Source organism: Scaptodrosophila lebanonensis, unplaced genomic scaffold (assembly GCF_003285725.1).
Source record: "Scaptodrosophila lebanonensis strain 11010-0011.00,11010-0021.00 unplaced genomic scaffold, SlebRS2 tig00000053-arrow-pilon, whole genome shotgun sequence".
In the NCBI taxonomy this organism is placed as follows: domain Eukaryota; kingdom Metazoa; phylum Arthropoda; class Insecta; order Diptera; family Drosophilidae; genus Scaptodrosophila; species Scaptodrosophila lebanonensis.
In genome coordinates, this window is record NW_022060548.1 from 4,887,162 (window position 1) to 4,901,446 (window position 14,285).

At 38.0% G+C, this 14,285-nt stretch overlaps 1 protein-coding gene across 2 annotated transcripts; it reads right to left on the bottom strand.

Annotated features, from left to right (window-relative positions):
• Positions 1-771: 771 nt before the first annotated feature.
• Positions 772-1,507, bottom strand: LOC115624247. 2 transcript variants are annotated; one of them, XM_030518868.1, is made up of 3 exons: positions 1,217-1,504; positions 1,042-1,164; positions 772-980 (listed from the first exon to the last, which is right to left on the bottom strand). In XM_030518868.1, the coding sequence occupies exons 1-3, from the start codon at positions 1,465-1,467 to the stop codon at positions 848-850; spliced, it is 507 nt and encodes a 168-aa protein (XP_030374728.1). In that variant the 5' UTR covers positions 1,468-1,504; the 3' UTR covers positions 772-847. The 2 variants fall into 2 exon arrangements, with proteins under 2 accessions (XP_030374728.1, XP_030374729.1); XM_030518869.1 differs by having other exon boundaries at positions 862-980; positions 1,047-1,164; positions 1,217-1,507.
• Positions 1,508-14,285: the final 12,778 nt, after the last annotated feature.

Below are 14,285 nucleotides of genomic sequence, written 5' to 3' on the forward strand. Positions count from 1 at the left end.
GGTCGTCGTCCAGTCAGCAGTAAAGTTAAAGTTGTGCGTATTTTGCATAAAGTGAAATGCTCGCAATGCTGAAAATGCGTATAAATTTTGGAATGCGGGAGTGCCCAGCAACACTAACAGCAACAACAATAACAACAAAATGTTTAAATACCGCTATGTAAATGATTTTCATGCTGCATTCACCATTTTCTTTTGCAATGGCCACCAAACGGGAAATGGAAACTGTTTATGCAGATCGAATATGCAGTGAACATTTTCTCATTCTTCTTATTATTGTTGTTGTTGTTGCTATTATTTTTGTAGTTGTAGTTGTAGTTGCAGTTGTTGTTGCGACTGCTGCTGCTGCTGCTGCTGTTGGCGTTGTCGTGGCAGCCTTTGTGGAATTTATGTTACCGCTTTTTCTTTTACTTCCACTCTGCGTTTCTTTTGAGTTGCACTCGAGGTGCAGGATGAAGGACTAAATGGGCTGTTCGTGGGTGCTTGTTGGTTGTCAGGTCGCTGTTGTAGCTACTAGCAAGAAGATATGTATTCTATATAAATTATAATTGTAAAAATATGCAGCGAACCTTGGTGACATTCTGGCTTGGACAACATGGGTAAAGGAATTTGTTCGCTTTTTATTCCCACAGTCTGCATATTTATGAAAGAACTTGTTTTCTATATTTGTTTGTCTATGTGACAGCCATGAGAAGGGAACACAGACAAACAGAATCCTTGAAATTCATTTTGATTTTCATTAATTACTGTCGTATCATATAAAAGCATTCCAAATTATAGAGCAATGCTTCCATTTATTGAAATGCACTTCAAACATTTTCCTACAAATTAATTACAATGCACTTATAATTTATATGTTTTCAGCCATGATTTTCTTTAAGCGTTTTCTCTCCTTTTTATTCAACTGATAAAATTTTTCGCTAGTGCGCTGCAGCTCCCGGCGGTTGTGATAAGGAGGCCACAAGGTCGTGTATGCCATGACGCTGAGAAAGGTCATAGTAGCTTATAAAAAATAAACAATTTATATGAGAATATGCCACCAACCGAACCATATAGGAAGCCTCAATCGCCGATGTTTGGCTGTCAACAAGCTGTTGAATTTCGCTGTGGAATTGCTCATCATACCTCTTCTTATCCTCATTATAGCGTATCTTGCAAACCATTTCGCTACGGAGAACGTACACTACAATATATCTATTAAAAACTAACACACACTCACTATGGTATCTTGAATCTGCTGTAGCTGGGATCGATCTGCAATACATCACAGTCATCTCCTTTTGGCTCATAACGCTTAAACACGGAGTTTTTGTCCACTATACTATCGAACTGGAAAGAGTTTCGCATGAAGGATGAATCGAGTTGGCTGCGGCGTAGCCAGGCCTTAAAGTACGTGACATGTTCCTCATTGGGAATATCCATAAATTTGATTGATCGCTTGGTAGAGCGATTTCTGAGTAAAGTGGACATGATTGCAATTACTTAACTATTACGATTATATGTTATTTTTTTTATTGTTTTTATAATTCTTCCTAGCACTTTGAAAGTGTAACTGAAACTAAGGAAAGTATACTTTTATTATGATGCGTAGTGAGGAAAAGGTTGCCTAGGTTTTGAACAAAAGCATCTTATTTTAATAATCGAAATAGTTAAATGGCTTTTATTTGGTTTGTTTGCTCACTCCAGAGAGACCGTCTTTTATGGCAGGCAAAGTTTTAAATATTTTATGAATCTCAAGCAGCCAGCAGCGTACAAAAGCACATAAAATCTCTTTTATGTTAATAAAAGCATTGCCGCGTCTTTTTTGCCTGTGAGTGTATAAAATCAATAAACTAAAGTAGACCATAATGAAATTATCAACTATCATGCTTACGCGCATAAACTTAAGGCAGCCCCACTCCCCCTACATGAACGCATTCTGCCACAGACACACACATACACACGCACACACACACAAATTTTCCGACCCCATTAGGCAGTCTGGCCAAGTGGCCTCAGTAAAAATATTCGTTAAAAATATGCAAAATATTTTAACCGAAAACCTTTCAAAAGATTTCAGAGAGGCGCCCAATGCTCGTTTGTGCTGGGGTGTGCACATGGCGTATGCGTAATTTTCTGTATCAGCGTAAAGTATGCGCGTGTACGGATGTGTGGTTGCGGGTGCACATTAATATCATCGACTTTTCCTTGAAAGTAATTCGATGCTGCGGTACAACAATGAAGCCATAAAAATGTATCCCGAAGAAGAACAACTTAAAAGTTTGATAGTTGACAAAAAGTTGCTCATATTTTGCATACATATACATATGTATGTATATATAGTAGGCTGGGAAGCTGTTATTAACTGGAAATTTGAAAGCAGCATTCAAGTGCCTATGGTTGCATGAATTACAAGGAAACGCAGGTGAATTTAAAAAGAAAAATTAAAAATATATTTAAAATACACTCATTTCAGCTAAATGGTTATACAGAAAATGATGTCCTTATATTTGACGACAATTCTATATTGTATCAAACAAATAAGGGTAAGATTCTACAATTGGTGAGTCATTTTGACAAATATGTTCAAGTTCAAATACCGATTCCAGTTCAAATACTGGTCTTGTGCCTCAACAAGTCAGCTGTAGCTTTATGCCACGCATTAATCGTTAAAGCAACATTACGTTAATTGAATTTCGTCCTTTTGAGCCAAACATAGCGGTATATGTTTCTAGTTAACCCATTCATATTATGGTTATTTTATCATTTAATTTGGCTTGGAGCTCAGCACCTTTCTCCATACTTCCCCACTTCACAATTCCCACAACATCCTGCCAAATGTATGCAGCATTTGCCACTGCATTTCGTCCTTCAGCTTTTGCAGCTGAATTTATGGTTTTAATCTTTTGGCCCAAACTTTTTTTGCTGCCAAGAATGCCTCGAACAGAGGCTCTGGTCCAAGCCAGAGCCAAAATAAAGCAGTCCAGCATTGCTGCGCCAATTTTATGGCTCAAGGACGTGGCACACTTCAAGGATACACTGCCTATGCCTGAATACTTTGCCATGTATTTGGATTTGGACGGGATTTGTTTCTCATAGTCAGAAGGCCTTCGGCGACGACGTCTTCTGTGTGGGTCAAGTGGGTGTTTCGGATGAAAATCAAGGCGTTAACGCGCTGTCAGAGCAACAGCGGCAGCAGTAGCAGCAGCAACATCGGCACAAAAACAACAACAATATGAACAGCAACACCAAAGGGCGGCCCGAAAATTGCGTAAAATCCAAAAACACAAAAGTCGCGAGCGCAGCCAGCAAATAAATCAAATTAAATGAAATGAAATAGTTGCGGATTTTACGCTGACAATGGAATGCAGCCGCCAAAACGGCAAAGACGCCAGAACGGCCACAGTTGCCATATTTAAGCAGCCAGTTGCGACGCCCATCTCAACATTTTTTATGCTGTTTGCCATACAATGAATAACAAATAAAACAGTCGAGCAACGGCAGACTGTTGGGTGACAAGTGAAAGTGAAGGCAACGGCGACAACAAGGACAACGACGCACAGCCCAAATTGTCCTTAGACATTGTTGTCGGCTTCTCTGCTTAACGCAGCCCCGACAACTTCGATGATGGCAACAGCAGAGGCGGCAGCGTCGGTCACTTTCGAGGACCTTGCCAAATCAAGCGTGACCAGCCAAGAACTTTACCTCCTTCTGAAGGCGAAAGTAAGCAATAAACGTGCAGATAACTAAACAAAACAAATAGCCATAGCCATTTGGTTGTGCCTTCTGAAGTGCGTGTGCGACTCATTAAACTAGTCGCCATGTGGGTTGCTACGCAATCCGACCAAATCGCCTGACACCTGCTGCGTCTATGAATATATGTCAATGCATGAATATGGCTTAAGGCTGCCCTCAGGATATCATAATTTATTCGAAGCAGCGATCAGCATTTAGCTTTAGCGAACAACCTATCAATAAACAGAATTTCATTGATATATTAAAAAAAAGAAAACAAGTTGAAGTGATTAAACAATTTATTTTGTTATTCCTTTAACATTAATGAATGAAATATATTAAAGTTTCACTATTAAGTTTCTTAGATATAACAATAAAAAGTCTAATTAAAAAGAATTTAAATGAAAACAGTAAGAGCAAAACCTATTAAGTCGGTGCTAGAAAAATACATTTATTCGAATTACATAAGTATTCAAAATATTGCTGATTATAAAAAACGAATTTGTATGTTTCCTTTAAATTATAAATGACCAATTAACGAAACTTCTTTGAAGTGACTTAAAAAGAATCAATATATTTAATATTATCTGCAATCGAATAAAACACACAGGTTCAAATTATCAGAATATGTGGGAATGCTAATAAATATAAGTGCGGTAAAAAGGTGAAAAAAAAAGTTATAAAAAGCAAAATACCATCACGCTTCAAGAGGAGAAAACTTCTTTGCTAGGAATGCACCATTTATCAGAGAAAAATCCTTGCTGACTAAAGGACCTGGAGATTGAAGTCTTAGAACGATGCTGATACTACATTTTTTAAATAGCTCAGAACTGGCATATAATTAAGAGAACAAGAATAATAGGTTTTCCGAAGAATGAAGTATAAATAATTCAGGAAAATTGAAAAAAAATTAATTGATTGTATTTGTTACTACTGCTTCATACAGTGATTTCGAACTGAAACATCGGTAGGGTTTTTTGAAAATCCAATGCAATTCACTTAGTTTCATCCATCTTCCTACAAAACCTAATTACGTGAAGCCTTAAGTAAAAATTCTTGAATGCTCACCTGAGCATTTAGATGGCTGTAGCTTCCAATGTTGCACCTAATGCGGCCAAGCTCTGACATCGGCTTATGCCACCGTTACCTGCTCGCTGCGCAGTAATTTCAAGGATTTTATGTGAAAAGCAATAAATTTGAGCGGAGCACACACTATGTTAGCGTTGCTGTTGGCTTTTGCCGTCGTCGTTGCTTCCGCTATTTATTGCAACAGTTTCCAGCAACAGTTTCAATATTGCGAGCTGATCGGCCGATTGCGTTCCATGCAGTACGGCTGGTGCCCCCAATATCCTTTACAATCTGCACGCATCAACTGAAATTTATTTATTTAAAGTTTTCGCTGCTGTTTAGGAACTTTTTAAGCCGCTTAAATTGCGCACAAGTCAAAATTCCACTTACTTTTACGGCTTAAGCTTTAATGCTGGATGGAGCCATGTGGCCAAACGGCCATGTCCTTGACCCTATTTAATGTAGCCATTGAACTGCAGCTAACTCAGACATTTGTCGTAAATGTTTGGGAGTGAATAACAGCAGCATATCAGAGTCTTCATCTCAGTCAATTGGCCAGGCAGGCCCACGCACATAAAAACGCACAAGACACGCAAAAGCGAGAAGAAGAAAAATGGAAGCGGAGCTAAAAAGCGCGTTCATTGCGGTCCTTGGTCCAAAAGGTTGCCTTTGTCTAAATTATTGCTTTGCTTGGCCTAATATAGAAATCATCGTAATTTTGGCTTCCATTCGACAGCTTAAGTTTAAATATAGTATATGCAGAAAATTGATTTGCATTTGAAATACAGAAACCAGTTTTCTATAGAAAGAGGGTGGATGTGATTTTGAAAATAATTTACAAGTTTACTGCTTCGGGATATTGTAATATTAAATTATTTAAACGGCTGTTGGGCTCACAATCAATGTTTTAGTGGCTTCAAAGATAGAAATTTTACCATTGGAAACACTTAGTTCTGGGGTAAAATATGTTTTATTTAAACCTAAACTCTACAGGATTCCATCTGATTTCAGAAGAAAATGTTTCTCAAATATGTTCAAATTTAGGAATGTTATATGCTAATGAACTACCAGAACATTTAAAGTTAACCTCCATCGCAACCCCCTCAATATAAATTGCTAGCACACCAAATATCAAATATTAGAGCGCTCCAGCATAAAGTTGTATCTCACATTGGCAGTTCCCTCGAATTTCGCCAACAGGCACTACAATTTCTTTGAAATAGTTTGCGCTAATGGCCTTGCCAAAGTTATCTATCAGTCTCGGCCAATGTACATGTGCAGCTCTCGCACGTCCCCCCTTTGTATTTACGGTCGTTTCAAATAATTGAAATGCTCGCTGTGCTGGCGATAGAGTGATGGCGGGGAAGGGGGCCGGGGTAGTCCTACTACGAATTCAATTGAAACGGCAAACAAATCGGCAAAGTGCGGCCGGCACGCTGCCGCAAAAGCATTATCGAGTGTAGGCGGAGCGCCTGAAACTATGCAAGCTGCAAGGTAAGCGCAAAACATTTCTAATTTCGGTTTCAATTGGGCAGATGCTGTTGATGTGGTTGTTGTTATGATGCTTGTTGTTGGTGTAAGAGCGCGAATGCAAACGGCTGCGCGTAAAATGCTGTGATAACATTTGTGATGCGAATGCACATTAGGTAGCCTTTGTAGTTGGACAAAAACAATTTAAAAATGGATTAATCAAGAGTATGCGAATGTTCCACATCTTTGAGGACGACCTTTAAGGGAGTGAATCGAGTTTCAACAAATGTTAAATTGTAATTGTTATGAACAGCAATAGTTCAATTAAAACTCATTCAATCATGTCACACTACTTACCTTGCCATAAGCGCAAAAAATGTGTCGCAAATACTACAATTTTATAAATCATCCATTAATTAGTTACAAAAATGTTAGAGAGAATCTTTATTGCTTTAATTGAAACAATGAACAGTATTATAAATCAAATTATTACAATTTTAATATCCTAATGTACATTTTTTTAGAATAAATTCAATGAAACAACCTATGCGATGACTATAAAAAATATTTAACCAGCGAGTCTATCATTTGCACCTTCAATTAATTTTAATTATTTGCTTTCTTAGTAAGTATTATTCAACAAACTTGGTTAAACATATATGCTTATATTGTGATAATACAGTTCTGTATGCCAGGAAAGTGGCTTACGATAGTGTTGAAGTATGTTAGTTGAGTGCTTCTATTAAAATTCTATTGCTATTAAAATGTATTTAATAAATGGACATTAGATCAGTCTTTGGCTAGCTTAAAGTGATATTAATATATATTATACGGTAAATCTGCATGACCTTGACTTGATTTGCCCCATCACAGAAATACTGCAATGCTTTTCACTTCTCTTTACGAAATATGCAATGCGTAGTCAACTTTCATTAAAAAGAGTTGAAAGAAGTGTTGCTAAAAGCGTTCTAAGATTTAACGTAATTCTTAAGTCAAGGATGAGCACCAATTGAAAAATTTCAAGAAAGGCCTTTTAAATCAAAAAGCATTTTAAAGCACTGAATGCTTAAATTGTGTGACTGTTCCCACCTCACAGATATACTTGAAATAAATATCAGCATATTTTTAGGGACTAGTGTATGGATGTGCCCAACGATACGAACGCACGCGCCAAACGTCAAAGCTTGGCGGCCATTTGTCCACTTTGAGCGCTCAGTGTGTTTATTGCGGTGACATGCCAGCGCGTGCTTCCCCATAGCTCTCCATTGGCATCTGTATCTGGAGCTGGATCTATGGCAGTAGCCGCAGCTGTAGGTGTAGCTGGTGGGGTCTTGGCATTTTCGCATGGGAGTGACACACATTGTTGTTGTCAACAACAATGACAACAACAGCTGCGAATTCGCGTTTGTTATGAACTCACTTTCGTGTATTTTGTGAGTTCGCCAGCAGCAATTACCGTCGATCTCAAGTGTTTTTTATTACCGCAACACCACCCCACCACCTCCATCACAACCACCACCCCGTGGTTAAATTGTTGCTGTTGTTGCCACTGCTGCTGGCACGTATTCCCACGTTCAACTCGTCGCATTCAATTTTCTTGATTTTATTTCCCACTGAGCTGAGCAGAGCTGAGCAGTGTTGTGTCCTTGTCCTGCCGCTTACCTGCCCGCTACCATTTTGGACATGTTTTTGATTTTTGGTGGCAACAACTACTCGAATACTTGCCTGTTTAGGCCATAAAACTGCAACTTAAGTGTGCAATTTGATTTGATTTTCAACTGTCAGTCAGCGACGAGTGCCAAGGCAGCTCGAATAGCATTTCACTTCACTTAATTTTATATTTTCCCTTTTTTGGCAGGTCCTTGAGGCAGGCACTTGATAGGCCGCAGTGCCCGAAATTTGTGCAGTGTGCAGGAAATTGTCATTTTGCTTAATATTCGCTTTTGTATACAAGAGTTTTTGCTCCTCGTTTCTCTCCTTTATTGCAGTAAGTGCAACCTGTCAGCGCAGGATGTGCCGCTTGTTGTGTTTGTGCGTCTCTGTGTTTGTGCATGAGCAGGATATGAACCCCTGCTGGTCATGTCGGTGTGCCAACAGCGTGTGCTTTGACTTAAATGCAACTTTTTCAATATCGTTTATCAATGTTTTTGAATGGAGCAGTAGGTTTTTTTTTTCAAATAAGACTGCCAAGCTTATAAAGTTGAAACTAATACAAATGCATATTAATCGTACTATTATAAAATTAGAAAAGATTAGAAAGATTTTCCTTAAGTTGGATGAAGAATGAAGGCTTTTTTAAATGCAAGTACTTTAATTCAAAATAGTCGTATCCATTCTTCTTATTACTTTTCTTAAGCTTTGATTATCTTAAATAAATTCCAGTAAGATATTTCTCAAGCTCGTTCTAATTTTTTCGTATATAGCATTCCTTGACAAAATAAGACTCAGATCATCTGAGTCAAGTGAGTATTAATCACTTGTTTCTACACAGAGAAAAACGTTGATATATATTAAATCAAAAAGCAAACCTTAAACCTTAAAAATAGTAAACATTCTTAAATTTAGAAGACAAATTGTTTGAATAAATTGCATAATTGAATTTTAGGTATTCCTCCAATCTTAATAAATTTATGAATTGGGAAAAAGATCAGGGTGTTTGTCATTGGGGATATTCTTAGATTTCTAGGTCTATATTAGTGCAACATTTAAATGTATCTAAAGCAATGCGCAGAAGTGCAGAAATTTAACAAGTAGGCCAAGAAAAATAAACTCCAATTGGTTCATTGAGGCATTCAATTTTATTCGGTTAATTGGTTATTTTACTTTCAAATTTATTGCCTGTCTGACCACAGTTTGAAATACTCTTTAATTCTACTCAGCCTTCAGTCAATCAATCAATCAATCAGTCAATCAGTCGGTCACCAATATGTAAGTCAAGCCAGTCTCGATGGCCCTCGCGTTAATCAAAACCCAAATGGCGGCTATTTGAGTTGCACAATGGCATACTCGTACAATGATGATATAATGATTTCAGGCGCTGACATCACCTTTGCCAACAGCATGGCCACTTCACACGCTGTGATGGAGCATTTTGTTGTCGGTGTTGTTTGGCGTTTTAAATAAACAGCAAATGGCGAATGGCATAGAAAATGCAGAAAGTGCTGCCTACATGTAGGCGTCTGAATAGTGCGGCCAACTAAAACCAGAAAATCAGGTGAATGCGCACTTTAAGCCTTTGTTTCGACGAATTGAAATGCAACAACAAACAAGCACACAAACATACAAAGCCAGTAGCACAAATACCAACTTGGCTGGCGTTTTAACAGGATTACAACAAGAAGAGGGCCTGCAACAACAATCGGGGCAGCAATTGGAAACGTTGGCGTTGCAAAGCATTGAAAGTTTTGCCACAACGCTACCAATAACAGCAGAAACAACAGTAACAACAAAGCCAACAACAACTACCAAAAGCGCAATGCGAATAGTTAGTGAAGCGGAAGTGAACCGCCAGGTTCGTGCTCATTGTTATTCTTGTGGTTTGGCAGCTCCCGTTGTTGTTGTTGTTGTTATTGCTGCTGCTGCTGCGGCTGTTGGCCGATTGTTCTTTTGACTATACTTTGTTGTTGCACATGTTGTTGTTCTTCTTGTCGTTGTTCCTCCTGTTGTTAGACCTGCCTCTTATTTAAGCTTTATCGTTGCCATAGACATAGTTGACTGTCCACGATTCCAAGAACGACAAAGCACTGCTAAAGAATTCACCCCTACCTTCACAAAAAAAATACACACTCACAAAGAATGCTTCAAGCCTTCAAGCCAGATCTCAGAATAGTTTAAAAACATTTTAAATAGTGAAATATACAGTTTTGTAAAAATACTTGTATATATTTTTTTAAGAAACTATTATCATGATTGAAAAGAAAGAAAAAGAAAACATTTGAAATAGAAAGTGTTTTCAAAGGATGAAAAACACGATTTTAAGACATATTTCTAAGCTTCTAATTAGATTTGCGTCAAGAATACATAAATTAAGTTTTTTAACAGCCAATCATTGCCTTATATGTGGGTCAAGGACTTGTTAATCTCGGTTTTTATACAAGCAGCCATGAACTTTGCTCGCAACCTATTTGCTATATGCATATTTTATGTATAATTGTATCCAGAGCAACAAAAAATCAAAGTGCTCTCAACAAAGACTATGAGTTTTCTCTTCATTATTTCTCTGCATTTATATGATTATTTTTTGCTTACCATTTTAGCACTATTTTTTATCGTCCCTTTGCGATTTAAAGCCTCGAAATTCCTGCGGTAATAGGAACTGGAGCTCCATAACCCCTAGCTACTGACATGTTAATTCAAGTGCTGCAATTGGCGAACAACATGCCCTAGTTTTGGGTATCATATGCGAGTGTGTGTGCTCGTCTGTGCACTGCGGAAACGGATGTGTTGATTGCTACCATTGGTTGGAGCTTCCAGAGTGCTCGACGATGCTCACTAACAGCACATGTGGGGACTGGTTGGCAAACCAGCAACATGGACATACTGGCTCAGTTGTCATCAACGCTACAATAACAACAATAGCAACACCGGCGGCACCGACGACAGTAATGACGATAATGCTCCATACACCACATGATGCACAGATGATGACGATGATGACGATGATGATGACGATGATGATGCCGATGACGGTCTCTGATCATGGCTTACTGACACGTAATGACAGCTAAACTTTCAACACTTGACAGTTACAGTTACATTTGCAAAACGGCCAATGTCGTGACCATCTTCGCCATCCCGGACCATCATCGTGGCTGTTGTCCTTGTTGTCATCAACGGGCAGCAAGCATCATTAAAATCGGTCCATTGGCCAATGACTCGTGCATGTCGCTGTTATTGTGTTACTCTTGCCAGCCGTGACTTTTGACCATTTAATGATGTTTCAACGTCATTGTGCGCAAATAAACAATCATCAGCTATCAGCAGGAGCAGGCAGCAGACATCAAGAGCGTTGACTACACAGCGTTGTCAATGCCAACTACTTGATGTCGCATTGTCGCGCTCTATGCGATGACATGGCCTTTCAATGCCATTGTTGGTCTTATTAATGTGTCTGTTTGTTACCCATACAATAACGCATTTAAAACAACAACAGCGTGCAATGAGCAAGTAATATGAGCTGGCACCCCGCCACGCCCCCGCTACACGCAGCGACTAACGAGCAACGATTAAACAACCTGCTGAGGATGGAAGCGTGACAATCAGAAAAATAAATGTATTGATGAGTCACTCTTAACTAAAAATATACTCTTTATAAAATTTATTATTATGATTATTAGTTTTTTAATCCGTGTATGTGGTTTAGCGATTCGAAATAGCTTGGTTTATTTATTTATTTAGTTTCATTTTAAATTAATTTACAATTTTCAACTGATGCTTCTACACAACTTTATTGATGATTATTAAACTGTCTATTCACCATATAGTATACTGTCTATACTGGAGTATCTAAAAAACACATTTTCGAAAAGCCTATGTAAGCCATTATCAATGTATAATATTTTGCGATTTTAAACATACCATCACACTTTTTATCAATAACATAGTCCCTAATTGCGAACTCATCATTCCAGTTATACGACCGACTTGAAGAGACTTCTTTCTTATTCAGGCACAATATTATCGATCCTTTAGCTGCTCACGAATTTCATCGCCCCTATATCGCACTTCCATCCCTAGAGCCTACAGAGCCGCTGGCCACAGACCCAGGCGGAACTGGAACCGCAACTGTGCTGTATCAACAATGGCCGACAGGCAACCCGGGGCGCTCATTTTGGCCGCCGATAAGTTGTTGACAATCTCGGTGGGCTGCGACGTTTGTTTCGTTTATTGTTTCGCTTTTATTGTTACCAACTTGACGTTGCCTAATTTAGCTGAAAGTTTTGATTTTGACAAAAGCCGACGCCACTGAGTGTGTTGATTAATTGAGCAGAAAGTGTACGTTGGCGCTGTTTTGATGGAATGCCGCTGCTAAATGACAACACAGAAATGTAAGTTGGTCATTTAAGCGGCCGGAGAGAACAAAACTATAGTAATTACTCGATTTACCACTAGCATTTATCTTGCGTGCTCATAAATTCAGTTAATAATGGCATGCAAGTTAAATGTAAGCCATCCATTTAAATTTGTTGCTTAATGCGCCAATAATAATTATATTTATGAAACCTAAAGCGGAAGCCATGTTCAGATGTCAGCAATGCAAAAAGGCAAACGAACAGCATTAAAATTAAAAGACAATTAATATGCGGATTGGAAAAAAGGTGGACGTAAAAAAATCACAGCATTATTATTATTATTATTTTTTTTTTTTTTGAATTAGCCATTAACGAATATTTTATGCGCTTCGTTATCAAATACAATTGAACTTTCGTTTTCATTTTGATTAACTAATCGGATGTTGGGTATGCAAAAGGATAAAGTAAATGGCAATAAATTTGCAATTATTGGTTGATTTAATAAATCTTGTTTACCTAAATAAATATAAATAAATGAAATGGCAATTAAATGCGTAGTAAAAGTATTATAAAAGTTCATTATATTAAATAATGGAATAACATATTTGAAATTGAAAAAATATTTCACTAAGTAGAATATATTTTAGTTTCTATTTATAACACTATATATTAAAATATTATAATTGAGAAAAACGTAGCATATAATATATATAAAAAAAACATTTGTTCATGTATTAAACTTAAATTTCATTTACTATAACAAATTCAAAGTAAAACTTTACTGATTTGTAGAATATTTCCTTTTATTTGAATTTATTTTATTTTAAGAACCAGCGCCTTTAAATTTAGCAAACGAACAAAATGCAAAGCCAAATTAAGGTAATAATTAACATACACTTTCTACAAAGCGATGGTAGTCCATTAATTATATCTTTTATCTGATTAGACAATTGAAGAGCATTTTTAGAACGACCTATGCTTTCCCAGTAGTTCAGTTGTGTAAATCCATTCGCACAAAGTATTCAGCAAGTGTCAATTTCAGGCATGTAGTTCCGATTTATATGTTCGGATGATTATGTTTTTTCGCATGATTTATGGCACTCGCTTCAACGTATGTGCCACTTTTTTCCGTGCATTTAATAATTGTGTGAAATAAATTGTACATTAATAAATAAAATTAACAGCAGCAAAATATACAACTTCCAGTTCCTGCACAAGAGCACAGCACACAGCGATTTGCATAAAATAAAATTAACGGATATGAACAGAGCGACAGGCGTTCGAATATCGCAAAACGCACAACTTAATTTTTTTTTATTGCATTTCCAAGTGTTTTGCGTGCGGCAAAGGCAAAGGAGTAGCAGCAGCAACGGAATTTGTAATCGACTTTATGAACAACGAAATACTTTGCATTTTACTTAAAAGCCGAGCTGGCTGGCCAACCAACCAGCTGGCCCAAAAACGAGTTGTGGCGCTAGGGCAAGGGATGGGAGCTCCGTTTCTGGCCAAATGAAGCGGCGCAAGTGTGCGGCGCGATAAAATCGAATCGCAGCACTTTACAAATACTTGCCTTAAACTAAAGGCCACGCTTGACTAGGCGCGCTTAAAAATACACTCTACTCCCCGGTCTTGCCTTGCCTTTGCCTTTACTTGGCAGGCTTGTGTCGATGGCGATCAAGTTTTAGCTGCTTGCTCCACAGTACATTGACTCTGCATCGACTGTAAAAGTTGAGGCGGCACCAGAGGCAGCAGTCCGAGTTCAAGCTCTCTTATCCATCCACCCACTGGTCCCCGGTTCGCATCCGCACACTTATTTAAAGTTGGGCTGGTCAGTCATGTGCATGGAAGCGTTTTCCCAGCAGAGTCCAGCAGAGAGAAGAGGATTCAACGTGATTTTAAGAGTAACACGACACTGCACTCTTAGGATCTATTGGAAAGGATTCCATGCAAATAGCTCAATTTGTTTTACAGGACACTGCAGACTAAACAAGACTCCACATAATTAAATATATGTGGAAAGCACAT

Excerpts from the sequence above, each read along its gene's own strand:
- LOC115624247 (XM_030518868.1), bottom strand. The coding sequence starts at position 1,467 with ATGTCCACTTTACTCAGAAATCGCTCTACCAAGCGATCAATCAAATTT. Across the intron at positions 1,165-1,216 it reads AGCAGATTCAAGATACCATA|CGAAATGGTTTGCAAGATAC; the intron begins GTGAGTGTGTGT and ends CGTTCTCCGTAG. Across the intron at positions 981-1,041 it reads GAGGCTTCCTATATGGTTCG|CGTCATGGCATACACGACCT; the intron begins GTTGGTGGCATA and ends GACCTTTCTCAG.